This window comes from Bubalus bubalis, chromosome 3 (assembly GCF_019923935.1).
Source record: "Bubalus bubalis isolate 160015118507 breed Murrah chromosome 3, NDDB_SH_1, whole genome shotgun sequence".
NCBI classification, from domain to species: domain Eukaryota; kingdom Metazoa; phylum Chordata; class Mammalia; order Artiodactyla; family Bovidae; genus Bubalus; species Bubalus bubalis.
The window spans coordinates 28151059-28178203 of NC_059159.1; the positions used below are offsets into that span (position 1 = coordinate 28151059).

The following is a 27145-nucleotide window of genomic DNA, read 5'->3' on the forward strand; positions in this document are numbered from 1 at the left end:
GGACTTGGCAAGGTTCCTCTCCTTCTAACTGTCCTGGGAGCTGAAAGTCAGGCTTGTCAAAGGACAGGGGTGTTTGCTACACAGTGTCAAGGGCCACTTCCCACCTCCACCCCCCCAGGGGCCGCATCCAGTGGAGAGCCTTGTGCGGGAATGGTTGTTCTCTCAAGGAGATGGCAGCCTTCCGTTCTCCACAAGGTTAACACATCCATCCTGTTTCACACCCCCATTGGTGGGCAGGACGCCATGGCCCTGGCCTGTCCAGGTGACGTTCCTGGCCCTGGAGCATTCAGCTGTGTGGAGCTGCCTGGGCTTTGGGCTGCCTGCTCTTGGGCTTCTTACCACACGAATGCAGTAAACACCAGGCTCCTCACATGTCCCCCTCCTCTAGCCGGCACCACGTCCAGTGCTGAGGTGGCTCTGTGTTGCTGTGATAAGCACTTCGGCATTAGCAGACACTTTGGCACCTGCCAGGCTGTATATCCACTGCCTTTTCCCAACTCAGTCCAAACCTTTTGAAGGCCGTTCTGAATCCCAGGAGGTTTCAAGGTTTGATGGAAAGTGCTGCACGGTCCCGTGCGGTCAGGGCACACCAGCCTGGGTTTGAAAGTAACATCCCAGCTGCTTCCCCTGACACTCAGGGTCTGCGCAGTCAGCCTGAAGTCAGGAGGGAAGAAGCCCCTGTGCTGATGTGGGTGCATGCTGGGCCCCTGAGGGGATGTAGGCCAGGCTGAGGACTTGGGTAGCATTCTCTGTCCTGAGTCTGTTCTCGTTGGGTCCTGTGAGACACAGAAATTACAACCAAACTGCTCTCCTGGGTGCCGGGCTGACAACAGTCACTTGAGGGAGACTGGGGTCTTGGTCCCTCTCCTGATAGCTGCAAGCTGGTGCCTTTTCTGGCACCTCTGCACAGTAGTCATCGAGGAACCAATTGACCCCAGGGTTCACTGTCTTAAAAGTTAGAATTGTGTTTACAGATTAACATATGCTCTCCAAGGAAGTACCTGAGTGTTGCTGTAAGAAGAGTTCTGACCCTTATCTTGAAATACTCTAAAACATTCCCATCAAACTATGACTTAGACCCTCCCCCCTGTTTTGACCCAGAGGCCATACTGAACCAAAGCATGTGGGAGGGCAGCTCTGGGACTCTCCAGGTGTCCAGGGGTGTGAGAGCTGCAAAGAGGAGATGGGGGCTCCATCTGGAAGCCACTGTGAGGAGGAATGCCCAGTGAGTGGTGGACAGCAGGTCTGTCCCAGGGAAGTGCAGACCCTGAGTGTGAAAATGCTGACTGCAGAGTCCAGAAAGGTCTGTCTGCTCCTGTGGGAGTCAGACAGGTGCCCAGACACAGACTGGGTTCCTGGTATCCTTCCTGGATCCAGGCACAAGAAGATCCCCCAGATTTACATCAGAGGTGACGTGGCCACGTTCTTGCAACTCTGAAAGAGAACCGAGCAGCACGGTTCCTGCGCCTACTGAGCGAAGCCCTCTCTTTTAGAGAGGTCCCAGTGTGCCTCCATCCACAAAAGAGCTGCACAGATCAGCCCTGACGGCCACAGGCACACTCACCCACCCCGTGCAGGAGACTAACCTGATACGCCAGGCCTGGGGGATACAGGGTGGGTGTGGGGGTAGTCGGACCACTTCTTAGCTCCCCAAGCCCACATCCAGGTCATAAACCAAGCCAGGCTGGAGCAAGGCTCAGACCAGGCCGGTGAGCAGTTCTGCTGTGACCTCGATGCAATGAGCAGAGGCACCTGGTAATTAGCACCCCTCTTTGTACTCCTTCACAAGGAAAAGGAAATGTCCCACACCCTAATCTGATTCTTTCAGCGCATGCCTGAGAAGTTCAGTGACCATCTCAGAGTGGCCAGCTGGGCAGTGGCAGGGCTGGGCCCCCGGCTCCATGTTCTGGGTCACTGTCATTCACAGGGTCTCTCAGCTCCTAGCAGCTGACCAAGACTCATCTCTGTTCACAACTGTGCCCAACGCCCAGGGTATGGCGGTTCTGAGCATGTCAGTGGTTAACTCAGACCAGGCATGCCAGCCTCTTCCCATGCTCTCTGTCTTCCTGTCAGGCTTACCTGCCAGTCACTCCATAAAGGGCCCGGGTGGGCTGTTTTTAATTCCACGGCAGCCTCCTCCTGCCCACAGTACCAGCTCTTTGCAGAGAAATGGAACTCAACCACAGGAATCAGGCAGGACTCACCGGGTGAACACCCTTTTCTAACTGGGAGTGAGTTGGTGCCGGGCTCCACTCCAGAGAGCAGCTTCCCGCCCGGGGGCCAGGCGGGGTGGGGCTGTGGTCCTCTCGGTCACAGTTTGCCCAGGGAGCTGAAGGGAAGTGGGTAAAGCCCCTTGTGCACCTTTCAGGCCACGTGCGAGCGGGGGTTTGCAGCCATGGAAGAGACGCACCAGAAGAAGATCGAGGACCTGCAGAGGCAGCACCAGCGGGAGCTGGAGAAACTGCGAGAGGAGAAGGACCGCCTCCTGGCTGAGGAGACTGCAGCCACCATCTCAGGTGGGAGTCGCTCTCCCCAAGCTGGGCACCAGCTCTAACACTTCTCCAGGGGGACGGCTGGCTTAAGGAGCCCTTCGGGAGCTCATGAGCCCCAAGCCAGTCTCATCTGTGCATCAGAGGGGCTGTCTTCGTCTTGTCAGCCTCTGTTGGTACTTCTCTGAGAGTGGACACTTCTGCAGGGCCTTGGTCCGTCAGAGCCTGGAGCATCAGCACCAAGCAATGGGCCTCGGCTGGCGTTCCCTCCTTTTGTGTTCCACAGCAGCTTTGGGTCTTAGCACTGAGAGAGAAGACAGGCCAACCCGAAAGTCTGCTTGTTCTATATTATATTGGACGTTTATGGAATCAGTTTTTTTTTTTATTTAATATTAAAACCAAACCCTACCCGATCCCTTTTGTCGGGGAGTTCCCGGGGAATCCTCCTGGCCCAACTGCCAACAGGCCAAGCCTCAGCAGTGCGGGATATCCCCTTCCTGTTGGTCTCGCCCCAAGCCTCTCGGTACTAAGGGCCACATCCTGTCCACAGCTATCGAAGCCATGAAGAACGCCCACCGTGAGGAGATGGAGCGGGAGCTGGAGAAGAGCCAGCGGTCCCAGATCAGCAGCGTCAACGCAGACGTCGAGGCCCTGCGGCGACAGTACCTGTGAGTTGGGCCAGCTGGCTGGGCGGGCTGTGCCTTCCGCCTGTCTTTGTACAAGCCTCTGAGACGTGGGTCCCGGCAGCGCGGGTGGAGGCCCAAGGCACTGAGCCCCCTCGGAGCCTCCTGTTCAAGGCGCCCCACACCACCCTGGCCCAGCACTGCTCTCACGGCCCAAGTGGTCCCATTACTGAGCTGAACAGAAGCCAATCAGTAAAACAGAGAAAGTAAGATGCAGCAGAAGAGGTCTTAAACAGTCATATCTTAAGGACCCACCTGGGAGAACCCTGGATCCCTTCTCTCCGTCAGCTGCCGCTGCTTCAGAAGCTGGGGGGTGGGAGTGCAGATGCGGCCACAACCCCCACGTCTTCAAACAGCACTCACTGCAGTGCTGTCTGCCGAGACAGCAGGGGGAGGTGTGTCCACCCCACAGCTGCTCTTGAGCTGTGCCGTCAGGGGAACCAGCACCCCGGGAGCTTTCCCCTCGGCCACCGCAGGCCATGCAGAGCCGCCTTCAGGGGGGCCACATTCACGGCAGAGGTGGGCGGGCGGCGGCAGCAGCTCACCTCAGCTGGAGGGGTCTATAGCCTCTTGGCCTTGGTTTCCAAATCTGTGTAGAGCTGGTGTAGGCTGTCACCCAGTGCCAGAAATGGCCCAGTTCTGACCTCTGAATGTCTGAAACAGCGCGTTTTGGGTGTGAGGGTGAGGCTCTCCCAACCCCGAACCCCAGGGGAGGAGTTCAGACTACTGGGGGATGGACGGAGCCACTAGGCTGGGCGCACACCTGCAGCTGTGACGGGGCACGGGCTCTCGTGGCTGCCCGGCCTGGTGGTGTCCCATTGTCCTTGAGTTTGTGAAGGGGACGCTGGGCCCAGGGCGTGGCCAGAGGAGTGAGCGGTGCCCTCTCCCCAGGGAGGAGCTGCAGTCCGTGCAGCGTGAGCTGGAGGTCCTCTCAGAGCAGTACTCGCAGAAGTGCCTGGAGAACGCCCACCTGGCCCAGGCTCTGGAGGCCGAGCGGCAGGCCCTACGGCAGTGCCAGCGCGAGAACCAGGAGCTCAACGCCCACAACCAGGTGAGCCTCACGGGGGGCCCCGCTCTGCAGGCACCACCCAATGTCCGGCTTCACCAGGGTGTGGGCAGAAGTCACCGCCGCTGCCGGCTGCTAGCCTCGAGCTCTGTTTCTCGTCACTGTGTGGTTGGGGCCCAGGGCTCCATCCCCAAGGCTGGGACCGTGTTTAAAACACCTCCCAGTCAAGACCATACAGTGCTCACATGGGATTTTGTCAGATTATTCTCTTAAAACATGCCTGCTGCTTAGAAAACTGGGGCACACTTCAAATATTTGCTGATGGAACAGCTCAAGGTAGGTCTAGTCTGAAGACAGCTGCTCTGTGTGCACTGGACCACTCATCCTCCCGAGGCACCGAGCAGACAGGCCTGTCAGCCTGGCCCCGGCTCGAGACCCTGGGCCCGCAGCTGTTCACCTGGTCACTGCAGTGGCCCAAAGTGACCGCCTGTCAGCTGGAGAGAAGGAACACGAAGTGAGCGCTGAGGGCAGCGAAAGGCCCCAATCCTGCAGAGATGGGGACACGGAGCTGCTCAGCGCCGGCTGCGGTGACGAGCTGGGAGCGCGGCTCCTGCCGGGGCAGCTCCATGGAAACCTCTGGCCCGTGCACACGGCTTCTGCACAGGTGTCACAGCTCACATGCTAACTCAGACGCCTGGCTGCACCGTGACCACAGCCCTAGGCAGCTCTGAGAGCACCTTGTGGTTGTGTCGCTGTCTCCAGGAGCTGAACAACCGCCTGGCTGCAGAAATCTCACGGCTACGGACACTGCTGACTGGGGACGCCGGTGGCGAGGCCGCTGGTTCGCCCCTCACACAGGGCAAGGACGCCTACGAGTTAGAGGTATGGCTCAGAGCCAGGCCCTTCACCAGCTTGCGGCACACGAGTCGCACATGGGACCAGGGGTGGCCCCAGCTTACGGGAAAACCCAAGTCACGCCAGGACACAGAGAACAGTCAGCCACCAGACAGCATGGGACCTCTCGAGGCCCCAGGGACCTTTACATTTAACCCATCCTCACTCCCTTGCCCCTCTCCCTGGTTTCCACCACATCACAAGTGCTGACCTCCAAAACGGAACACTGAGCAGCTGCGTGACACTGCAGCTCCCTTGTTTCTCTCTCTAGGTCTTGTTAAGGGTCAAGGAATCAGAAATTCAGTACCTGAAACAGGAGATCAGCTCCCTCAAGGACGAGTTACAGACAGCTTTGCGGGTAATGCACGTCCCATGAGGGCCTGGAGGGTGGGGCCACGTGGGTCGAGATCACACACAGAGGCTCAAGTGCGTTCACCGTCACGAGTGTTCTGGACGGTGGCCCTCGGGCGGGGCAGCGGACATGAGGGAGGGCAGTCCTGTCCCCGCCTGGCGGGGCCCAGGGCCCCAGCGCACGGCCATTTCCTGCGGGTGCTCCTGGAGGCGGACTCACTTGGGGTGGCCAAGACCGGGGTTTCCAGCCTGAAGCGCAGAGGTGCCCTCGGGGTCAAGGCAGCACCAGCCTGCTCAGAGCCGGGGCCCTGCCATGCCTATTGTACTTTGTGTCTGGTTTCTGCCTCTGCAAGGTGTGGTCAACCTGCTTCCTCTGCTTCTGGAGGCATCCCTAGTCCAGCCTGTCTGTAACCACTCTCTGCTGTCCTTTTGTCCCCAAGGATAAGAAGTACGCCAGTGACAAGTACAAAGATATCTACACAGAACTCAGCATTGTGAGGGCGAAGGCCGACTGTGACGTCAGCAGGTTGAAGGAGCAGCTGAAAGCCGCCACGGAAGCACTGGGTGAGAAGTCCCCGGAGAACCCACCTGTGTCCGGATACGGTAAGTCATGCAGCTCTGGATTCTCTCTCTCGAAATTGGGTGGTCGGGGTGCTTGCCCTTGATCCAGCAGAGGAGCCCTCTCTGTGTCAGACTCTCTCCCTGGCTGCATGGGCAGGGCATGGCGGGTGCCAGCTCACAAGGGGCACTCTTCGGTACACATGTTCACGACAGCAGGCCATGTTTCTCGTTTTCCTGACGGACTCCCAAAAGCAGGCAGGCCACAGGCAGCAAAGTTCAGCTCAGATGTAACACCGGCTGCTTCAGAGGAGTCTGGGGGCCAGAGGACTTTGGGTTACCCAGAAGCACATGCATCCTGTGACCTGGCATTTCACACAGGAGCACAGAGCTGGCTCAGCTTCCACAGTCGGGGGGCTGGCCCGCTAGTCACCACGCAGCTCTTCACAAGAGAGGGGGAGCGAGCCTTCAGTACAGGAAGCTAGAGCCTGGGGTCTTGGGAGGGCAGGCAGCAGGGGCCCAGCAGCAGCGGGGCCGCAGCCATCCTCCACGCCTCCCTGAGCCTTGTTCTGAGGATCTTATGACTTATGGTTACGGGCTTGGCATTCCCCTGGTTTGTGATGGAGATGTCACGTGGGTGACGATGCTAAGCTGGGAAGCCCTCAGACTTGTGTGTCCTGGGGGTTTTACAAAACTAGCACCGTGTGCCCTCTTCATCTTCTCAGACATCATGAAGTCCAAGAGCAACCCTGATTTCCTGAAGACAGACAGGTCATGTGTCGGCCGGCAGCTCAGAGGCCTCAGGTCCAAGGTGAGTCTGGGGGCCTTCCCTGGGTGTGCAGAGCCCACCAGGGGCTGCACGGAGGGTCCCCAGGGTGCCTCGAGTCATGCACATCCCACTAGGTCAGTGCTGGGGCTTCAGGCCAAGTGCCCCTTGCACAGCAGCAGGACTGTTTCCTCGGTGACGGCAGGGCTCCTGGGGGCCGTCCTGCCATCCGGACTGCTCCTCGAATGTCTGCAGTTCGCACTGACGCCGTCCGCTCAATTTCCTCCACATGGACCCCTGCCCCCTGCGCACCCCTCGGGAAGGTGGGCGGAGGGTGGGGTGCCCAGCTTGTTGCACTTAGGATTTACTGTGTGTGTGTCTTGTTTTTGCTCTTCCCCTGACAGTCCGTAATTGAGCAGGTCTCATGGGATAACTGAAACGACCCGCTTCCCGGCCCCCCTGTCGTGTAGGTAAACCTCCTCTCACGCCACTCGCCTGCTGCCCGCGAGGAGCGCTGCCTGCATGCACTGCTCACTCCTCCACGGGAGCTCGTTTTCCCGTCACTCTTGTTCCTCCTGCTCAGCAGCACAGACAGGATCCATGTGAAGTTTCTTAACCTCTTCCGGGGAGTTAACTGTAACCTCTTAACAGAGGGGTGCTCCCCCAGCCTGGCGGGCTGCCCAGAGCCACATCCTGGGGGGCACAGGCGTTGTCAGCCCTTCATCCTGCGTGTTGAATGGTGTGTGCTTACTTTCTCTTGGGACACCGCTTCCCTCTGTCAGGAGGCAAGCTTGACAAGAACCTCCCATCGCTGAAGTAGTTCCCACTCCCCACCCCCAGGATTAACAGGCCAAGGGGGCTGATGCCTCATGCCTATAGCTTGGCAGATGCTCAGCAGAGCAAGGGGACCACAGGCGCTAGGGGCTGAGTGTTTTCCAGCCCAGAGGACCCAGGCACCTCAGAGACAGGAGGCACGGGCTGAGCACTGGCTGCCTGACTCCAGCACTTCGCCTGGACACTCCTGGCTCCCACAGGGCCGGGTGTCCAGGGCCCGGGTCACTCCTGAGCGGGTTCACCAGCTCGGCTGAGCTGAGCTTGTTGATGCCCCAGTGAGGAAGCTGAGGGCAGCGGGGATGCTGACGGGGCCTCGGGGCCAGACAGCAGGTGCCAGCTTGCCAGGCTGCAGGGGCTGCCTCAGGAGGAGCTGAGCCCAGCGGTCTGTCCTCAGCCCACTCTGTTCCTTATCGTCCTGAGCCGCTTCCCACCAGATGTGGTTCATGATCAGAAGTTCTGTTCAGCAAACCCAGGCTGCTGCTTTGGTTTCTGGTTTTCTTATTGATGAGTCTTACTTCCTTGTCTGAGGCTGGCCTGTCTTTGCTACAGGTTCACCGTGGGTGCTGTGGGCCTTCTGCCGGTGCCTGTAAACGACAGGCCCCTCAGGGAAGCCTTGATCCAGCAAGCCCGCCTCCTCAGGTGGACTACATGCCAGGAGAAATAAAGTACTTTGCAGGACTTGCCCGGCAATCCAATGGTTAGGACTTGGCACTCTCAGTGCCAGGACTCAGGTTCAGTCCCTGGTCGGGAACTAAGATCCTAAAAGTAGTACAGCAAGAAAAGGAGTTTGGGCTCTGGACAAAGGGCCAGATCTCTGTTCACAAGGCCTTGCTCGCTGGTGAAGGCAACGGCAGGAAGTAAGGGCGGGTCTGTCTGGGGCTCTCGGCGAGGCTGGACCAAGTGAGTTGGGGGAAGCTCAGGGACAGGGTTACGTAGAGTCACATTTGAGTAGGTTTGGCTTGGCAAGTTTTCGACATAAGAACAGCGTTCTTGCTGGCCCAGGGAGAAGCTGGGCCCTTGCTGTCCTCCTCAGGGACACCACTGGCCATGGCACTGGGCCTATGACGTGCTGTCAACAGCCAGCCAGCCACACGGGTCCCGTGTGGCCCTCTGTCCTGATGTGTTTGTAACACCCCCACCCCCGGCGGGGAGACAGGAATTAAGTCACCCAGAAACTAACCGTGTCCCCAGGGCTTTCTGAACCAGGGTCTGCTCTGTGGATGTCTGCCTTTCCTGGGGGCGCTCTCTGTACCTGCCTCCCTCAGGGACGGGAGGGCTTGGCCCCGCTGGGTCAGCAGCTCCTCGTCTTAAGAACAGCCGGGCTTCTCGGGGACTGAAAGCAGACGGGACATGTCCAGGCTCCTCAAGGGGAGCCCCGTCTGGGCGGCTGCACATGGAGTCACAGAGGTGCTGGGTGGGCAGCAACTGGCCCCCTCCCAGCCTGTGACAGGGCTCGGAGGCCTCTGTCCTCGGGTCTCGGGAGTTGGCGGTCTGCTGCCACTTAGGGAAAAGGAAGGTCCCAGCTAAATCTGCGTGGGTGGCAGGTGCCAGGGCCAGCCCCTGGGTGAGACTGGGTGCTGTGTAGACGGTGGCACTGACCTGAAGCAGACATGCTTGGGAGCAGAGTCTCGCGAGCACGTGAGGATCTCGTGCACATTAAAGCGCGTGTCAGTGGGGCGTGGGCTTATCCCCTTCCTGACTCGGTGGCGGCAGAATTAAAAAACAGGCGAGCAGCACTGTCCTGGGTGTAGCTGGGGCCCCAGGGAAAGCGGACCCAGACCTGCCTCATGCTCAGGGAAGCCTGCACGTGCCACGAGGGTCTGCACGTCCTTCACCTTTACCGAGGTCCACACGAACACAGGCAGGATTCCGTCCTGAAAGGCTCAGGAATGACCTCCATGTCCCCAAGCCCCAAGAGAGACCAGCAGGGCCCGTGAGGCCCGGGAGCGGGGAGGCTGTCCACCCTGGAGCGTGCTCGGGGCCTCCCAGGGCCAGACATGGGCACAGAAGGTGCCTCCTGGTTCTCCACAGGGTCTTCTCTGCAGCGCCACTGGTCTCATCCTTGCTTGTTGACAGAGCCCTAAGCTCAGCATCGGTCTTGTTTCTTTTTCTTTCTCGTCCAGTAACACCACTTCCTCAGGGGCCGTGGCCCTCCTCGCACACCCACTAACCCCCTGGGGCCCCATGCCGTGCCTCACCACCGGCCGCCTGCGCCATGCAGGGCTGAGGCCAACAGCCTGTCTGTTTCTCCACCAGAGTCTGAAAGAAGGCCTGACGGTGCAAGATCGCCTGAAGCTCTTTGAGTCCCGGGACCTGGAGCGCGACTAGTTGCCCCCGTGCAGCTTGGACACACCTCCTGGCCACAGCCCCCGTGCCACTCCTGTCCACTTTTTTTATTGTCGTCCTTGTTCTTGGTGTCGTCTGCATTGACTGTGGTTGGATGCATGAGAGACTGGCCTGTGGGTGGCTCGCTCCACTCCCTGTGGTCTTCATCCAAGCTTTCCCTGGTTTCTGCAACCTGCCCCGCCTTGCCCCGGCTCTCTGTCAGTATTACGGCCCAACAGCCTGGGATAAGCTAGCTTTGTCTCACCCCACGCGCAGGCGGGGCAGGAGGGGCCACAAGGCTGTGCTGTGGGTCCCATGCTGACAGCTCGCAGCCCATGGAGGCCCTGGAAGCCCAGGGTGGGGCTGAGCCTGCACCTGCCCCGTGGGCTTGGGGCGAGGGCAGCAGCTCTTACACATCCACTGACACCGCTTAGAGCCGCACCCGACCGCCGTGGTAAACCCTTCACAGCCTGGGAAATGCTGAAAGCAGCCACTCCTATTTTTGTCTGTTTTTTATTAAATCTTGCACAAAACCCGGCCCCTCTCATTCCTTCCTATGCTCATTCTCTCTTGGTCACCAGGAACCCTACTTTTTTCACATGAGGTGGACGCTGCCCTGCAGCCTGGGTTCCAGACTGGACTCACAGTGACAGCACGTTTCCTCAGGGTGACTGCAGGAGGAAGTTCGCTCACCCCTCAACCTTTCTGGAAAGAAGCCCCCTCTTGCTTTGGGGAAGGTTGACCGGAGACCCTGTTATGTCAAGAAGGCAGAGAGGATGTTGGAGCTAGATGGAAACCGGCCGTTGGGACATGTGCTCACTTGAGCTGAGGCCCAGGGTACCGGGGCGCCCACACTGGGCTGCGCCTGCGCTTCTGTGTTCTCGGTGGCCGCCACCAGGCATCCTCCAGCACTCCATAGAAACTAATCCTGTGTGGATTGGAGCAGGGACACAGCCCCAGGGGGAGCCTGCGCGTCATCTGGTCGGCACTCGGGTGAGGGCCACAGTCTTGGGGTATGCAGGTACTTTGGGGGTGAAAACGTACACATCGTTGTGCAGTTTCTAGATGCACGTGGGGTGTCCCTGAAGGCAGGGCAGAGGCCCGGGGGTGTAGAGCACGCAGCCCTGCCCACCTTGCTGCGACAGCTCAGAGCACCCGGCTGCAGGGCCTTCCCTGTTCCTGATCCTATGCTGGCCACTGCATCGCTGCTGTTGGTCCATGCTTGCAAAAGCTCCTTAACCCTGCTCATCAGACACCCCCTACACCAGCGCGTCTCAGCGCCGCCTGTGTGGGGGATGGCGCCGAGGGCCTGGCGGGGGCGGGGGCAGGGCTCTCGGCGCTGAGACTCCACCGCTGCCTCCTTCCAGGGTGCAGGGTCCGCACGGAGCTGCTCTGCCTGCCTGTGGGCCGCACGCTGCCACTCATCCGGGCAAAGGAGCTTCTACCCCTGTGTCTCTATCAGTCAACCTGGGGTCTGACCTAGCACTCCACAGGGGCCCCCGCACCCAAGGTGGCAGGGCTTGCCTCTCTGGAGGCGGCCAGGAGCCACACTGCAGAAGCTTGGGCCACAGGGGCTCCCCAAACACCCACCCTCTGCCCCGGGCAGTGCTGGCCATCGACTTAAGGTGAGGGTTGTGCATGGCTGGAGGGAGCAGGCTGGACACAGGTCCCTGCTCTGCAGTGTCCTTGGCACACCCCCTACAGGCACCCCAGCTCTTCGACGGGGGTCAGCAGTCACCCCAGCCCGACACGGGCCTGCCACGATCGCAGAGGAGGAAAGAGCACAAGTGCGGGGCAGCCTTGGAGGTGGTTTCTGTGCTGGCAGAGAAAGGGTGCCTGGGGGGCTGTGGACAGGGAGGCACGGGTGACCCCAAGCCCAGGGAGCTCCAGCCCCGACCCTACAGGGAAAGCGTCCCCATGTCCTCAAGGATGGGAGGGGACCACTGCGTCTACTCTTCCTATAAATGTTCACTCCTTCCCTGGGGACCTGCAGGCACCTGCATCTGAGCCGCCACACCTGCCTAGGGGACAGCTGGACAGTGTGGTGTCACCTGACCACTGTGTGCCTGCGCACCTTCAGCACAAGTGCCAGGTTCGTGCTGCCTCCAGTCGTGCATTCCGCCAGCCACCGGCAGGGCTGAAAGCCAGCGTTCTGGTGACCATGCTGGCTGCAGTGCAACACTCGGGCTCGTGCCATTGGGCGTCAGAACCAGTGTGGCTTTGTGGGGGGAAGCGATGGGGAGACCGGTGGAGGCCGAGCTGAGGCTCAGCAGGTGGGAGGAAGAGAACGCAGGAAGGCCCAGCCCCCGGCCAGAGACGTGGAGCCTGTCACTCGCAGCATCCAGACCCACAAAGAGCGGGAGCGGCAGTTTGTACGAACGCGCACTTGGCGACCCTCAGGGTCTGCCTGAGCAAGCCGAGGCCGACACCCACAGGGCCACTGTCCTGCGAAGGGACCGCCGCCACCTCGCTGCACCCGCCCAGCGGCCCTGAGCGCAGGGCGCCTGGGACACTCCCGCAGCGGGCCTGCCGACCTCTGGCGGTGCGGGGCTGCCCTTCTGTCTTCACACGTCCGCACTGTCGCCAGGCTCTACCCTCCACAGCCGGGGAGGAGGCCTTGAAACCATGCGTTTCGGTACCCTGATAGAAGACGGGACAGAAACCCAGGAGGGACGCGAACTCTCAGTCTCTCGAGAGCAGCAAGTTCCTCTGTAAACGGAAGGCCTGCCCTTCCCTGAGCACACGGTGGCCCGGACACACAGTGCCCGCCCCTCCAGGCCCCTCAGGCGGCGCCCTGCTCCTCTGTGCGCAGAACTGGGACGTGCAGAGCAAGCGGTGTCCACAGGGCTCGGGGTCACTGCAATGGATTTCTGTGTGGGTGGGTTTTCTCCTTATACAAGCACCGCTTTTTAAGACAAGAAGAAACAGCTTGGGTACGACACAGTTCCAACCAACATGACAAGGAAACATTTTTACTGACTGACCTACCTTTTATAAAGCCTGAGTCATTTAATAGGTAGTTCTGTTTCTTCCTGAAAGGTCTCAGTAATACCTGTTCCTCGTTCTTGGGAAAGTCACTCAAAGTCTTGAGGGAAAACCAAGAGGGCGCAGGAGCGCCTCTCTGCCCAGGCTGTGCACGGCAGGCCGGGCTGGCAGCCGCCGCCTCAGGGTCTGTCGGCACTGCGGCTGCGTGGAGGCCACGCGTTCTGGGCCTTGCGTGGCGGCTTCACGCTGCCGCCCCTCCACCACGCGGACCCGCGGGCCCGGGGCTGAGCCTCCTGCCATGCTGCCTGTCCGCCAGATGTCCCTGCCGCCCACCCTCACCTCTCCACAGCGAGCCGGGACACACGTCTGCGTTTTATCTCATAGGAAGTTGGGAACAGAGTACAAAGAACACAAAACTCATTCTTGTTTATGTTTGTATCACAACCAATTGATTTTAGGATTTAACCTTAGTAATAATGTTATCTACTGACTGTTAGGATTCAAAACCAGTTAAGTGATAAGAGTTTTCCTAAGTAGTATTTATAAAATGTAAGGTTCCTCAAAGATTTTCCTCACAGACACTTCCATCAGGGTGACGGTCTCAACCCAGACTCAAGACAACACATGCTGGGCCTGACTGCTGGGCCCAGGCAGTCCCCAGACAGAATGGGGACACGGAGACAGTGGCTGCCGCTGCAACACGCCTGTGGGTGGTCCCTGGCGGCAACCATGCCTACCCCCACCGGCTGTTCCTTCAGGGGGCACGTGCTCAGAGAACGAGCCTGCATCGCTCGGTGCTGATGCTAAAAGGGAATGCTCATCAGACAGGGCTGCACTCAGATCCCGAGAGCCCGCCGCCCTTGGGAGGCCCAACCCTCGTGGGGGCAGCAGGGGCCCCAGGAAGAGAAGAGCCCGGTCAGCTTGCTGCTCTCTGACAATTCAAAACTTTTACCATTTAGTTTGAGGCTCCTTTTTAAAAACAAAATTTCTGATCAGGTGTTCGCTAAAACTGAAGTGTTACTTTGTCAAAATATTTATTCCTTTGTGTGACATGCTAGATTCCCATGGATGTAGCTGATCATTTCTACTGTAAATATTACCTAACTTTACATAAACGATGTCATAATAAACTATTTTTGCATCACCCTTTGTATGCTGTGAACAGAGGTTTTGTTTAACGGAAGGACACAAGGCAAAACAAGCATTTAGGCCAAAAGTCAGAATCTGGGTCAGGAACCTAGAGGTTTATAATGGAGTTTTGGTTTAACTTTTACAAAACCCATTTTTTTTAAGTTTTGGATGAGTTGTCAACATTTTAAAATCAGATTTCACATGTTCACACACAGTGAATAGTTCAAAATACTTTACACCCATAATCTAATTAAGACACACTGGCTCAGTTATAGGAACTTTCAAGGGGCCAAAAGGATGGAAAGAAATACTAACCAGAAGAAGGAACTAACTGCCCCACCCCTGCCCCTTTCTAGCAGCTTTATTTGCAGCAGCTTTACTTTCCGTTTAAAAAAACACGCAGCCTACATTATGAGCTAGGAGGCACGCACACCCAGCCGCAACCTGAGTCACAAAAGAATGTGCCCTTCCTGGGACATACTCTCAAGTCTCTATCCCACTGCATTTTTAAAGTTCTGGCTGTGACCTGCTATATAAATTAAAATAAGAAACTGCCTCCCCCACCCTGACTCCCAGCAATACTAGCGCTGTTGGAATAAAATGTGTGAAAATGTGGGGATCCAAACTTTCACTCAGCTAAACACTAACTGAAGTTTGACTATTAGAAATCAACTGTGGTATCTGTAAAAGGTAACAAAAGTAAACTTAAGATGCAAACATTTCCAGCACTGGTTCAACTGTTGACAAGATGTTTCAATAGTCTTTTTACCCATTTAAAAAATTATTCTGGTCAAACAAATGTACACATGGCTTTGGGACACTGATGTAATACAGCGATGTTCAGCTTTAACACACACTGTATTTTAAAGCAATATAAGTACAATTTTTTTTTTAATTTTATTTTATTTTTAAACTTAACATAACTGTATTAGATTTGCCAAATATCAAAATGAATCCGCCACAGGTACACATGTGTTCCCCATCCTGAACCCTCCTCCCTCCCCATTCCATCCCTCTGGGTCGTCCCAGTGCACCAGCCCCAAGCATCCAGTATCGTGCATCGAACCTGGACTGGCAACTCATTTCATACATGATATTTTACATGTTTCAGTGCCATTCTCCCAAATCTTCCCACCCTCTCCCTCTCCCACAGAGTCCATAAGACTGTTCTATACATCAGTGTCTCTTTTGCTGTCTCGTACACAGGGTTATTGTTACCATCTTTCTAAATTCCATATATATGCGTTAGTATACTGTATTGGTGTTTTTCTTTCTGGCTTACTTCACTCTGTATAATAGGCTCCAGTTTCATCCACCTCATTAGAACTGATTCAAATGTATTCTTTTTAATGGCTGAATAATACTCCATTGTGTATATGTACCACAGCTTTCTTATCCATTCATCTGCTGATGGACATCTAGGTTGCTTCCATGTCCTGGCTATTATAAACAGTGCTGCGATGAACATTGGGGTACTCGTATCTCTTTCCCTTCTGGTTTCCTCAGTGTGTATGCCCAGAAGTGGGATTGCTGGATCATAAGGCATGTCTATTTCCAGTTTTTTAAGGAATCTCCACACTGTTCTCCATAGTGGCTGTACTAGTTTGCATTCCCACCAACAGTGTAAGAGGGTTCCCTTTTCTCCACACCCTCTCCAGCATTTATTACTTGTAGGCTTTTGGATCGCAGCCATTCTGACTGGTGTGAAATGGTACCTCATCGTGGTTTTGATTTGCATTTCTCTGATAATGAGTGATGTTGAGCATCTTTTCATGTGTTTGTTAGCCATCTGTATGTCTTCTTTGGAGAAATGTCTATTTAGTTCTTTGGCCCATTTTTTGATTGGGTCATTTATTTTTCTGGAGTTGAGCTGTAGGAGTTGCTTGTATATCCTCGAGATTAGTTGTTTGTCAGTTGCTTCATTTGCTATTATCTTCTCCCATTCTGAAGGCTGTCTTTTAAAAATCAGTTGGCAGTTGGGAAAGCGATAAAGACACTCAACAAATGAGGCACAGAAGAGCGCACCCTCAACATTTCAGGACAGCTAGAAAAAACCCAGTTGCCATCACACTCGACGGTAAGACTGAAAGCTCCCCTGTGCCCAGGAGCAAAACAAGGATGTGTGTTCTCGCCACCTCTGCCCACTGCACTGGAGACCAGCCAGAGCTCAGGAGGCGGCGAGGTGGCCGTGCCGAAGGAGAGGAAATCTACCTCCACCTGCAGATGGCAGGACCCATGTACAGAAAATCGAAGGAATCCACCAAAAAATCATTAAAAATGAGCTCAGCAAGTGTGCAGGATCCAAAGCTCATATATAAAAACCAACTGACTGCTCTACACTACTAAAAATCTGAAATGGATACATTTTTTAAAGTGTAAGACTTGTATACTGAAAACTATGAAACATTATTGAAAGAAATTTTAAAAGACTTAAATAAATGGAAAGGTGTCCCTTGTTCATGAGTTGGACGATGCAATATTGTTAGAAGAGCAGTACTCTCCAGTTTCACCTACAATTCAAGGCGACTCCTACAAATCGCAGCTGCCTTCATCAAGTTGATCAGCTGGCCCAAGGTTCCTGCGGAAATGCACAACAGCCCAGAGCGATGCTGGGGAAGATGAATGAAGCGGAGGATTCTTTCTACTGGGTCCCAGGACAACTGCAAGGCTTCCGGGATCAAGACGGTTGGTACCTGCATGAGGACTGACATACAGATAATGGGACAGAACCAAGGGTCCAGAAATAAGCCCCTACATTAACAGTAGATGGATTTCAACAAAGACGTCAAGACCATTCAGTGGGGGGGAAACAGCCTCTTCAGCAAACAGTGCTGGGACATGCAGCTACCCACAGGCAAAAGAATGAAGTCAAACCCCCTAATTCAGGGTTCCCCAGTCCCTGGCTGCACAGCAGGAGGTGAGTGGCAGGAGAGCAAGCGAAGCTCCCCCTACTGCACCCCATGGCTCGAACCACCGCCTGGACCACACCTCACCACGCCACGGAGAAACTGTCCTCCACGAAACCAGTCCTGGGTTCCAAAATGGTTGGGGACCGCTGCCCTATATTCCAGCACATACAAAAATTAACCCCAGTGCTTCACAGACCTGAATATAAGGCTTTCAGAGAAAAGAGCAAACCATTCGTGATCCCTGGCTGGGCAGTGATTTCTTAGTCAAGACACCAAAGCACAAACAGGAAAAGTAAAAATAGATAAACTGAACCATACCAAAATAAATAACACACACTGTGAACAATACCACCAAGAATGTGAACAGACTGCCCACAGGTGGGAGTGGACACCTGCAAGTCACACTTCTGGTAAGGGACCAGCATACAGAATATGCAAAGACTCTCACAATGCCAACAATAAACAGGCAACACAACTTTTTTTTAATGGGTAAAGGATTTGAATAGACATTTCTCCAAAGACTATATAAAAGGTGAAAAAATTATATGAACAGAACTCAACGTAACCAGTCCTTCAGGAAATACAAGGTAAAACCCCAAGAAGGCAGCACCTCACACCCAACAGGCTGGCGATGGCAAAGTCAGATAGTTGCCGGAAAAATGGCAGCCTCATGCAAAAGAAAGAAACCAGGACATTTCCTCACACCATACACAACAATCAACTCAAAATGGAACAAGGGCCTACTGGAGACGGTGTGGAAAAAAGAGAACCTTCCTATATTGTCGGTGGGAACGTAAACTGGTGCAGCCGCCACTGAGGACAGCATGACAGATGTCACAGAGTCCTGCAGTCGCGCTCCTGGGCATGCGTCTGGAAAGACAAAAACGCTAATTCAGAAAGGTAACACACCCCGTGTGCACAGCAGTGCTATTTAAGCCACCAAGATATGGACGCAACCTAAATGCCCATCAACAGATGAATGGATAAAGAGGTGACAGTACATGTAAACAACAGAATATTATTCAGCCATAAAAACAATGAAATAATGCCATTTGCAGCAACATGGAAGGACCTAGAGTTTATCATGGTAAGTGAAGTAAGTCAGAGAAAGACGAATACGTTACTTTTATGTAACTCAAAAAAAAAATACAAATGAACTCATTTACAAAACAAAAACAGACTCAGAGACATAGAAAACAAACTTGGTTACCAAAGGGGGTATAAATTAGGAATTTGGGATTAACAAACACTACTGTATGTAAAATAGATTTTTTTTTTAATGACTTATAGTACGGGTAACTACATCCAGTATCTTTTAATAACCTCTTACGGAAAAGAATCTGAAAGGTTAGCAACATATATGTATGGATATACACATATATACACACACACAACTGAATTACTTTGATGTACACTTGAAACTAACACAACACTGTAAATCAACTATCAGCTCAGTTCAGTCGCTCAGTCGTGTCTGACTCTTTGCGACCCCATGAATCGCAGCACGCCAGGCCTCCCTGTCCATCACCCACTCCCGGAGTTCATTCAGACTCACGTCCATCGAGTCAGTGATGCCATCCAGCCATCTCATCCTCTGTCGTCCCCTTCTCCTCCTGCCCCCAATCCCTCCCAGCATCAGAGTCTTTTCCAATGAGTCAACTCTTTGCGTGAGGTGGCCAAACTACTGGAGTTTCAGCTTTAGCATCATTCCCTCCAAAAAAATCCCAGGGCTGATCTCCTTCACTTTCATTTTAAAATAATGCATTAAAGACCTAAATGTAAGACCAGAAACCATTAAACTAAAAGAAAATATAGATGGAATATTCTTTAACCTAAATTGTAGCAATATTTTTTTATGTCTCTAAAGCAAAGGAAATAAAAGCAAATACAAACAAATAAGACCTAATTAAATTTAAAAATTGCAAAGCAAAGGATACCATCAACAAAAAGACAAGCTACTGAATAGGAGAAAATATCTGCAAATTATATGACTGATAAGGGGTTAATATGCAAAATGTATAAACAGTTCATACAATTTGACATCAAAAAAACAAACCACCCAATTTATTTAATTTTTTTTTATTTTAATTGGAGGCTAATTACTTTACAATATTGTACTGGTTTTGCCATACCAAACCACCCAATTTAAAAACGGGGAGAAGACCTGAATAGAAATTTTTTATAAATGAAACATACAGATGGTCAACTGGCACATTAGTAGATGCTCAACATCGTTAATTATCAGTGAAACGCAGATTAAAATCACAATGAGACGCCCCCTCACACCTGTCAGAATGGCCATCACCATAAAGACTACAAATAACACACACTGGAGAGGATGCGGGACAGAGAACACTCTCCTGCACCACTGGTGGGAACGTGAACTGGTGCAGACAATACGGAAAACTACGGATCTGAGAAACGGAGGTTTCTCAAATTAAAAATTACCATATGACCCAGCGATTCTACTTGTGGGCATATATTCAAAGCAAATGAAAACACTGATTAGGAAAGATATATGCACCCCGATGTTCACAGCAGCACTATTTACAACAGCCAGAAACTGGAAGCAACCTAAATGCCCATCATAGATGAACGGATAAAGAAGTTCTGGTACACACGTACAAAGGAATACTTCTATTTAAAAAAAAAAAAGAAATAATGCCATTTGCAGAAACATGCATGGACTTGGAGGGTATCATGCCAAGCGAAGTCAGAGAAAGACAAATACTGTATGGTATCACATGTGGAATCTAAAAAATAAAAGAGACTAGTAAACAACAAAAAAGGAAGAGACTCAGATATAGAGAACAAACTCGTGGTTATCAGTGGGGAGACGGGAGGCGGAGGGGTGAGACAAGAGTAGTGAATTAAGAGGTACAAACTTCAGTATACAAAATAAGTTACAAACATATTTAATACAAATATAGTCAGTATCTTATAACAACTCTAAATGGACTATAACCTTCAAATATTATGAATCGCTGTTGTATGCCTAAAACTTACATAATATTGTACCTCATTATACCTCCATTTTAAAAACTGACTTTTAAAAAAGTCAAATAATAGCTTTTTGCTGGTGATGATGTGGAGAAAAAGGAATCCTTATACCTGCTGGTGGGAATATAAAATGGTTCAATTGCTTTGGAAAACCATCTGGCAGTTTATAAAATGGTTAAATAGAGTTTTATGACCCAACAACTCCATTCCTAGATATATACTCAAGAGACTCAAGAACATGTCCACACAGACACTTGTGAGTGTTTACAGCATTATATTTACAACAGACAAAAGGTAGAGACAACCCCAGTCTCCATCAACTGCTAAACAGGTAGACACAATGTGATCTGTCCATACAGCGACTTACAACTCAGCGATAAAAAGAAGTGAAAATGCACCGACACCTGGCACGACGCGGACGGCCCTCAGAAACACCGCACTAGGCCAAGGAGGGGCACGCCGAGACACAGCGAGACCGCAGGCTGCGGGACGCCACGCACAACACAGCCGCCACAGGTAAACCCACACAAACAGGGCTCCTTTCTGGAGTGAAGAAAATGCTCTGAAAACTGATGGTGCTCATGGCTGCACAACCCCGTTACTATAGTAAATAACAACCAAATAACTGTTAACATACTGACAACTAATAATCTGTTAATATACCATAAATACACTCGGCTGCACACTTTTAAAAGTGACTTTTATAGTATGTGAATCTCAATGAAGTGTTATTTTTAAAGTAGTCAGTTGCTTTAAAAACCAATTCAGGGGCTTCCCTGGTGGCCCAGTGGTAAAGAGGGGCAACTAAGCCTGTGCCCCAAAACTCCTGAAGCCCGCACACCTGGAGCCCGTGCCCCGCGATGAGACGCCCGCATCCGCACGAAGAGGAACCCCTGCTCCACACAATTAGGGGAAGCCCTCGCAGCAATGAGGTCCTAGCACAGCCAAAAATGAATTTAGAAACTATTTTAAAAAAGCAGTTCAGCACAAGCAATGTAGCCGCACAGTTTCATGCCAACGTTCTCCTGAATTTGACACGTACAGGGAGACTGACAGAGTCACACTGTTACTACCAGGACTATTTCTTTTATCACAAAGTTCTCAGAAGTTTAAAATATCGTACGTTTAACAGTGCCAACATTCCACGTATACTGTTAGGCTGCGTCCCTGTCCCATGGTTAAAATGACAAGCTTGAACCCAAACTACAGGCTGAACGAGAGGCTGTGAGGCAGGGGTGGGAGGGCAGTAAGAGGGGCCACCTCTAGTCCTCTTAGGGAGTAACTGCCAAGCCTCCTGGGGTTGACTACTTCCTGTAAAGGTCCTGTTCATGCCAGAATCTGGTGGACAAAGTGTGAAGCTTCGGACACACAAGTCCCCTCCGGTTACTGCCCCGAGGCATGTCAGCTACATTTCCAGGGTCTCCTTAGTGCGCCTGCGCAGCTCTGGACGCGCTCTGGACAACTGCCACCCAGTACAAAGCCCCAGACTCGGCCTAAACTGCCTTCTGCACCAAGTGCACACCCACAGCTCAGCTCACCCACCCTCACCAGCTGGAAGCCTGGGACCTCCCGCGGCCTCAGCAGTGACCCCCACCAGCTCGTTGGGAGGACTGGACACACTGGGCTCGGCCCAAGCCCTGCTGCGACCCAGCTGCCCCTCCTCACGCCTCTCCCGTCGTAGCGGGGCTCTGGTCACGTCATGCAGTCGCCCACCCTCAGCGGGAACACACAGCCTCCACTCTGCAGGCTGATTTCAGTGCTCGCCTCCTCAGGCCCTCAGAACAGAATGCCTGTTACCTGAAATTTAGGTTAGGTTCAAACTCCCACCACAAAGATAACTATAATGAAAACAATATAAATCAAATTAAATGAAATAAAACATTACATGGGATGAAACCATTTCACAACTTTGTCAACAGCAGCCTTGATGGTGGGGCTGGTCTTGGGTGGTTGGCACTTCTGGAAGCAAGCCCTGTGGACAGGGGGCTGCGGGCGCTGAGCCCCATGGGCCAGACAGCCACTGAGGAGCATGGCTGGGAGTCAGCTCAGCTGCTCAGAAGACGCCAGGGTCCCCCAGGTCTTCACTCCTCTGGGAGACAGTGGGGTCCCCCAAGAACACCCCCAGGTCTTCACTCCTCTCTGGGAGACTAGCTTGGTCAATGGGTTCTAAATGGCTGGATGCTGTCCCCACCCTGCAAAGCCACTATTTGCATGAAAAGGCAGACACACGCAACTGGACAGGAACGGGAGCAAGTTTATTCAGGGGGACCCGGCTCGGGGAGAAGCTCTGTCACAGTGAAGCCACATGACTTCCAACCCAAGAACCACGCTTTACAACTTCAGCTGAGTTCTGTCTGGGTTTACCTGCCCGACATCCTAAGTCCAAGGTAACTTTAAATGGAGAGAAACACACTACGTTGGCAGGGGCTGGGGGGAACGACACTTCAAAGATGTCACATCTGTGCCAGAAATCAGGACAGCCCGGTGAGGCCACCCCTACGACCCACCTTGCCTCAGGGATACTGAGCACAGCCTCGGGTGTCATGGTGAAGGTCAGTCTACACAGACAGCCAAACTCCCCTGATTGTAAGAACATCAAAAATTACAATCCTAACATGTGCAAACAGGAGCAACTTCTGGACACTAGTCACCCAGGTTCCGAAGGCCGGATGTGGGGGAGGGCAAGGGAGCGTGGCGGGGGGGGCATGCAAAGGGGTGTTGGGGGACCCGGGAGGCCTCAGAATCAGGAAAGGGACTTGGATCTGCTGTCTCTCCAACCCTAATGGAGGCACCCAGTCCGAAGTGCCTCCCTTCCACTGCAGGGCAGTCTCTGTCCTTGCTAAGCCCGCACTCTCTCTAAGGAACATCACTACTCAATGCAAGAGAGCCACCCTTCCTCGCTAGAGCTCGGCAGGACTCCAGCCTGGGGGCCGTGGCCTGGAGCCCGCCTCAGCGAGCCCTCTCCTTCTGAGGGAAGAAGGAGAACCTGGTGGGGTTGAACTCCTCCCAGATGCGCTCGAACTCCTCCAGGAAGAGCCGCACATACTCCTCGTCCTCCATGATGAGCACGTTCTCCCGGTTGTTCTGAATGGCCTGTGTGGTCCAGTTGAGGGAGCCAGTGATCAGCACCTTCCTGTCCACGATGGCGAACTTGTGGTGCATGTAGCCCAGGTCTTGGTCGTGCCGGACCTGGATCCCTGCAAAGAGTGAGACGTCACTGCTGCCCGTCCACCGACGGAGCTGCTGGCCAGGCAGGGGCTCTGGTCGCCCCCACATGGGAGCCCCTTGCTCCTTCCCTAGCCCCTCCTCTCGCTGTCCATTGCTTGAGTTCTGGCTCCTTCTCCAGCGTGGATGTGTTCACAGGACTGACTGCTGCTTGTGTCCAGTGTCGTGGGCACCGTCAGGTCTGGGTGGTGACAGCGGCTGAGCCAGGCAGGGGCCGGGTCCACCAGCCCCAGGAGGAGGGCTGGCCGGCAGCAGGCACAGGAGAGTTAGTTCCTCTGGAAACGCCTCCAGCCCTGACTGGGGGAGGCTCCCCACCTCCTCCAGTGTATATGACACGCATTACCCTCCAGTTACTGGTTTCAAGACGAGCCAGCGGCGACTGAAGCAAAACCCATTTGATCTCGGGTTCACATGCCCCTAAGGTCTCACTCGGGCCCAGAATCAGATCCCTCCTGTAATCAGGACCTCGTGAAGTTGGGGGACCAGCCCGGGGGGGCCCACAGAGAAGACACCAGGCCCCAGACCTGAAGCCTCAGCTTTGGCCCCATAACCACCCAGCTGACGCGGCCTCCCCTCCTGCTGAGGCTCAGGGCCCCTCGTGTGCTCGCCCCAACATATGCACCTTGGCCACAGGGCTGCCTGTCGCTCCTCACACCACAAAACAGGCCCTCACGCAGGTGACTCCTCACAGCAGCTGCGCCCCCACCCAGGACCCTCCCAGGCACCTCCAAGGCTCCTGCTCCGCCAGACCTCCCTGTCCTGTTCTGCACTTGAAGACCCGGAGCCTGGAACCTGTCCAGCCAAACACAAGGAGACGGCTGAGTGGTGAGAGAAGAACAACTGCAGGGACATCCTCAGAAGAGAGTCAAGGCTTAGCTGGAATCTGGTCGTGGGGTCCCTTTGAGGTTCTTGCCAAATCTGAGGTCCTACGGTTCTCTACAAGAAAACTGCTGTGCTGAAACAGCCAAGCTTCCCCGACAATAGGCCAACATAGGATCGAAAAGCTGCCAGGAAGAGCCGAAGTCAACGTCCTCAACACTGAAATCAAGTCTCCATCCTGCCCTGCACAGGTGTGAAGACCAGGGGAGGATGCACCTGTGTTCCCATCCCAGGTGAGCTGAGAGCAGCCAGGACAGTTTTCAAGGGCCCCACGCGCCTGTCACGGTGGCCACCAGAACGGGCAGGTCAAACGGTCGCTAATGCAAGAATGACCTTTGCAGGGGCCTCAGTGACAGAAAGAAGGGCAAGAGGTTCAGACTCTGAACCGCTGGAGCAGGACACAGCGTCACGCCAGCGCAGGCGGAGGAGTTTCCAAGTAAGGCAGGTGTGAACTTAGAACATCCTCACAATTATCATACTCCCGGGTTCGCTGTTCCCACTCCAGCGAGGGGCAGGTCCGCCAGAGACCTGACTTCCCTGGCATTTGGCAGCTGAAGAAACAAATTACCTGCTCACTAACTAACCATTTCAGCTCCATGTCTTACCTTATTTTAAATATTCATTTCAGATGCCCCGAAAGAAGACTCACTGGTTAATTTAAGAGAAAACACCTTCTCCTCCGTTTGGTCCTTAAGCCAACCCTGCATCTCCACGCACCTGTGTCCTGAACAGACTTCTGGGTCCCTGACAGGCTTTGCTGACGGACCTGCTTCCAGCCTGGCCCCTCCAGGGTTCACGCCCAGGTTTCGGGCTAAAGACTCTGCACAGAAGCTCCTCTGGACACCCCGGAGTTTCCCCAGACCCCGCAAGGCTGCCAAGGGACGTGAGTGTCTCCCCTGTCTTTCCACGCTGCCCCAAGCGCCCCGCCGTCCTGCCTCCACCTCCCGTGGCCCAGAGCCCGGCCTACCTGCCTTGCGGAGCAGGCCAATCTGCGAGCCGTTGAGGGCCATGTAGTCGCAGTCGGTGACCACGCGGACACGCACCCCGCGCTGGTGCAGCAGCTGCACGGCGCGGCCCAGCTGCGGGCTGGAGAAGGCGAACAGGCAGAGCTCCAGACTGACGCGGGCGGCCAGCAGGGCGCTCAGCAGCCGGCTAAGTGAGCTCTCGCCGTGGGGCAGGCTACACGGGCAGTCCGAGGGTGTGGCACCAGGGGACCGCAGCAGGGCTTCTGTGCAGGTCACTTGGGATGGGAAAAACAGCACCTCGCGCCGCGGCCGCCGCCGCCTGACCCACAGCCAGCGCAACACGGCGGGCAGCGTCTCCAAGGCCAGCGCGAGGCCAGCAGCCGCCACCACAGCCACCTGCCAGCGTAACGGCCGCATGGCGTCGGCAGGTACCTAGGCCCCACGTACCACGTACGCTGGCCGCACCCTGCGCCTGCGTGCCTGCCACGCACGTACACCAGCCGCCCATTGCGTCTGCACGCCAGCAGGTCACGTGTACCCACGCCAACTGCGCCTGCGTGCTCGTTCATCGACAGCCTCCCACCACAGCCTTGCGCTGGCTGCCCACGTGCTCCCGCCTGGTGCGCTATGAGCTCGCTGCCAACTGCGCCTGCCTGCGAGGTCACCGCCTGCCTCCCAGTGCGCCTGCGCCCCCACCGCCCACCACCCGCTTCCCACATGTGTCTGCATAGTCAGCGGCATCGCCCACTGCGCCTGCGCACCTGGCCCTGAGGGATGCAGGTGGCAGTGGCGAGGAGCCTACAAAGGTCCAAACTGGAACAATGCGAGGACTGCGTAAATAATGCAGAACTGGCTTGTACCCGAGGTGTAAATGTGCATCCTCTATGGTGGAGTGAATGAGCAAGGAAAGAGAGGAACTGCTCCGCCCGACAGAAGAATACTTAGTGATCCATGGATGTTTGTCCTGAGGGTGCTGCCCGCGGCTTGGGGGTTGTGGGGGGCGCCCTCTGCAGAACAAGGACAGCGACCCTCACATGCGGAAAATGGGCAGAAGGGTCACGTCTGAGTGGCCCACCCTGACGGCCAAGGGTTACTTGGCCGTCTTTCCGAAGCCGTGACTGGGTCCAGTCAGAAGGAAAAACCCACGGGAAGCCCGGGTTAGAGGACTGCTTTCACTAGTCACGGGACACCTGGCCAGTGTTGTTCAGGTCGGCCAAGGGCACGAAAGAAAGAGCCAGCTTGGACGCTGTCACGGGCCAGCGCAGACTGGGGAGACCTCACACCTGTGTGCCCTGCACTGGATCCGGACACAGAAACATGACATTGGTGAAAAAGCTGGTGAAATCCAAATAAAGTCTAGAGTTTAGTTAATAATAATGTACCGATGTCAGTTTCTTCACGTTGAGGAATCAAAGTAAAGGAAGAGGCTAGGAGGAAGGGAAACTGAGTTGGGTAAATGGAACTCTATGCGATCTTCGAAACTCTTGGGGAAATCTAAAGTTATTCTGAATTAAAAGTTTATTTAAAATGTGAAGCATACACCTTCCATCTGGTGCAGCCCTCCCGCTGCATCCCACACAAACACATCCAAAGACTTGGACACAAATGTTCACAGGAGGCTTGCTTGTAATAACTCAAATCTGGAAACATAAATGTTCCTCAACAGATAAATGTTTGCATATCAATGCAACAGAATACTATTTAGCAATAAAAAGGAACCATTGATACACACTACTACAAAGAATGCTCAAACTACCACACAATTGCACTCATCTCACATGCTACTAAAGTAATGCTCAAAATTCTCCAAGCCAGACTTCAGCAATACGTGAACTGTGAACTTCCAGATGTTCAAGCTGGTTTTAGAAAAGGCAGAAGAACCAGAGATCAAATTGCCAACATCCGCTGGATCATGGAAAAAGCAAGAGAGTTCCAGAAAAACATCTAGTTCTGCTTTATTGACTATGCCAAAGCCTTTGACTGTGTGGATCACAATAAACTGTGGAAAATTCTGAAAGAGATGGGAATACCAGACCACCTGACCTGCCTCTAGAGAAACCTATATGCAGGTCAGGAAGCAACAGTTAGAACTGGACATGGAACAACAGACTGGTTCCAAATAGGAAAAGGAGTACGTCAAGACTG

The 27145-nt window shown here is 54.1% G+C and overlaps 2 protein-coding genes across 12 annotated transcripts in view; one reads left to right on the plus strand and one right to left on the minus strand.

The window, feature by feature from the left end:
* LOC102394952 (myosin phosphatase Rho interacting protein) overlaps positions 1 to 14040 on the plus strand; it is a 92889-nt gene extending 78849 nt beyond the window's left edge. For 8 of the 11 annotated variants that reach the window (XM_044939134.2, XM_044939139.2, XM_025280401.3 and 5 more), the window contains 8 exons: positions 2369 to 2516; positions 3040 to 3157; positions 4064 to 4223; positions 4941 to 5060; positions 5344 to 5430; positions 5864 to 6026; positions 6707 to 6792; positions 9838 to 14040. In XM_044939134.2, the coding sequence (XP_044795069.2) occupies positions 2369 to 2516; positions 3040 to 3157; positions 4064 to 4223; positions 4941 to 5060; positions 5344 to 5430; positions 5864 to 6026; positions 6707 to 6792; positions 9838 to 9909 (954 nt within the window). In that variant the 3' untranslated portion in view covers positions 9910 to 14040. Of the gene's footprint in view, positions 1 to 2368; positions 2517 to 3039; positions 3158 to 4063; positions 4224 to 4940; positions 5061 to 5343; positions 5431 to 5863; positions 6027 to 6706; positions 6793 to 7151; positions 7218 to 9837 lie in introns of all 11 variants that reach the window. The other 3 variants (XM_044939135.2, XM_025280409.3, XM_044939136.2) reach the window with 2 other exon arrangements.
* Positions 14041 to 22165: 8125 nt separating this feature from the next.
* Positions 22166 to 26725, minus strand: PLD6 (phospholipase D family member 6). The gene is made up of 2 exons (XM_006042847.3): positions 25003 to 26725; positions 22166 to 23128 (listed from the first exon to the last, which is right to left on the minus strand). The coding sequence occupies exons 1-2, from the start codon at positions 25415 to 25417 to the stop codon at positions 22881 to 22883; spliced, it is 663 nt and encodes a 220-aa protein (XP_006042909.1). The 5' UTR covers positions 25418 to 26725; the 3' UTR covers positions 22166 to 22880.
* Between the last annotated feature and the right edge of the window lie 420 nt (positions 26726 to 27145).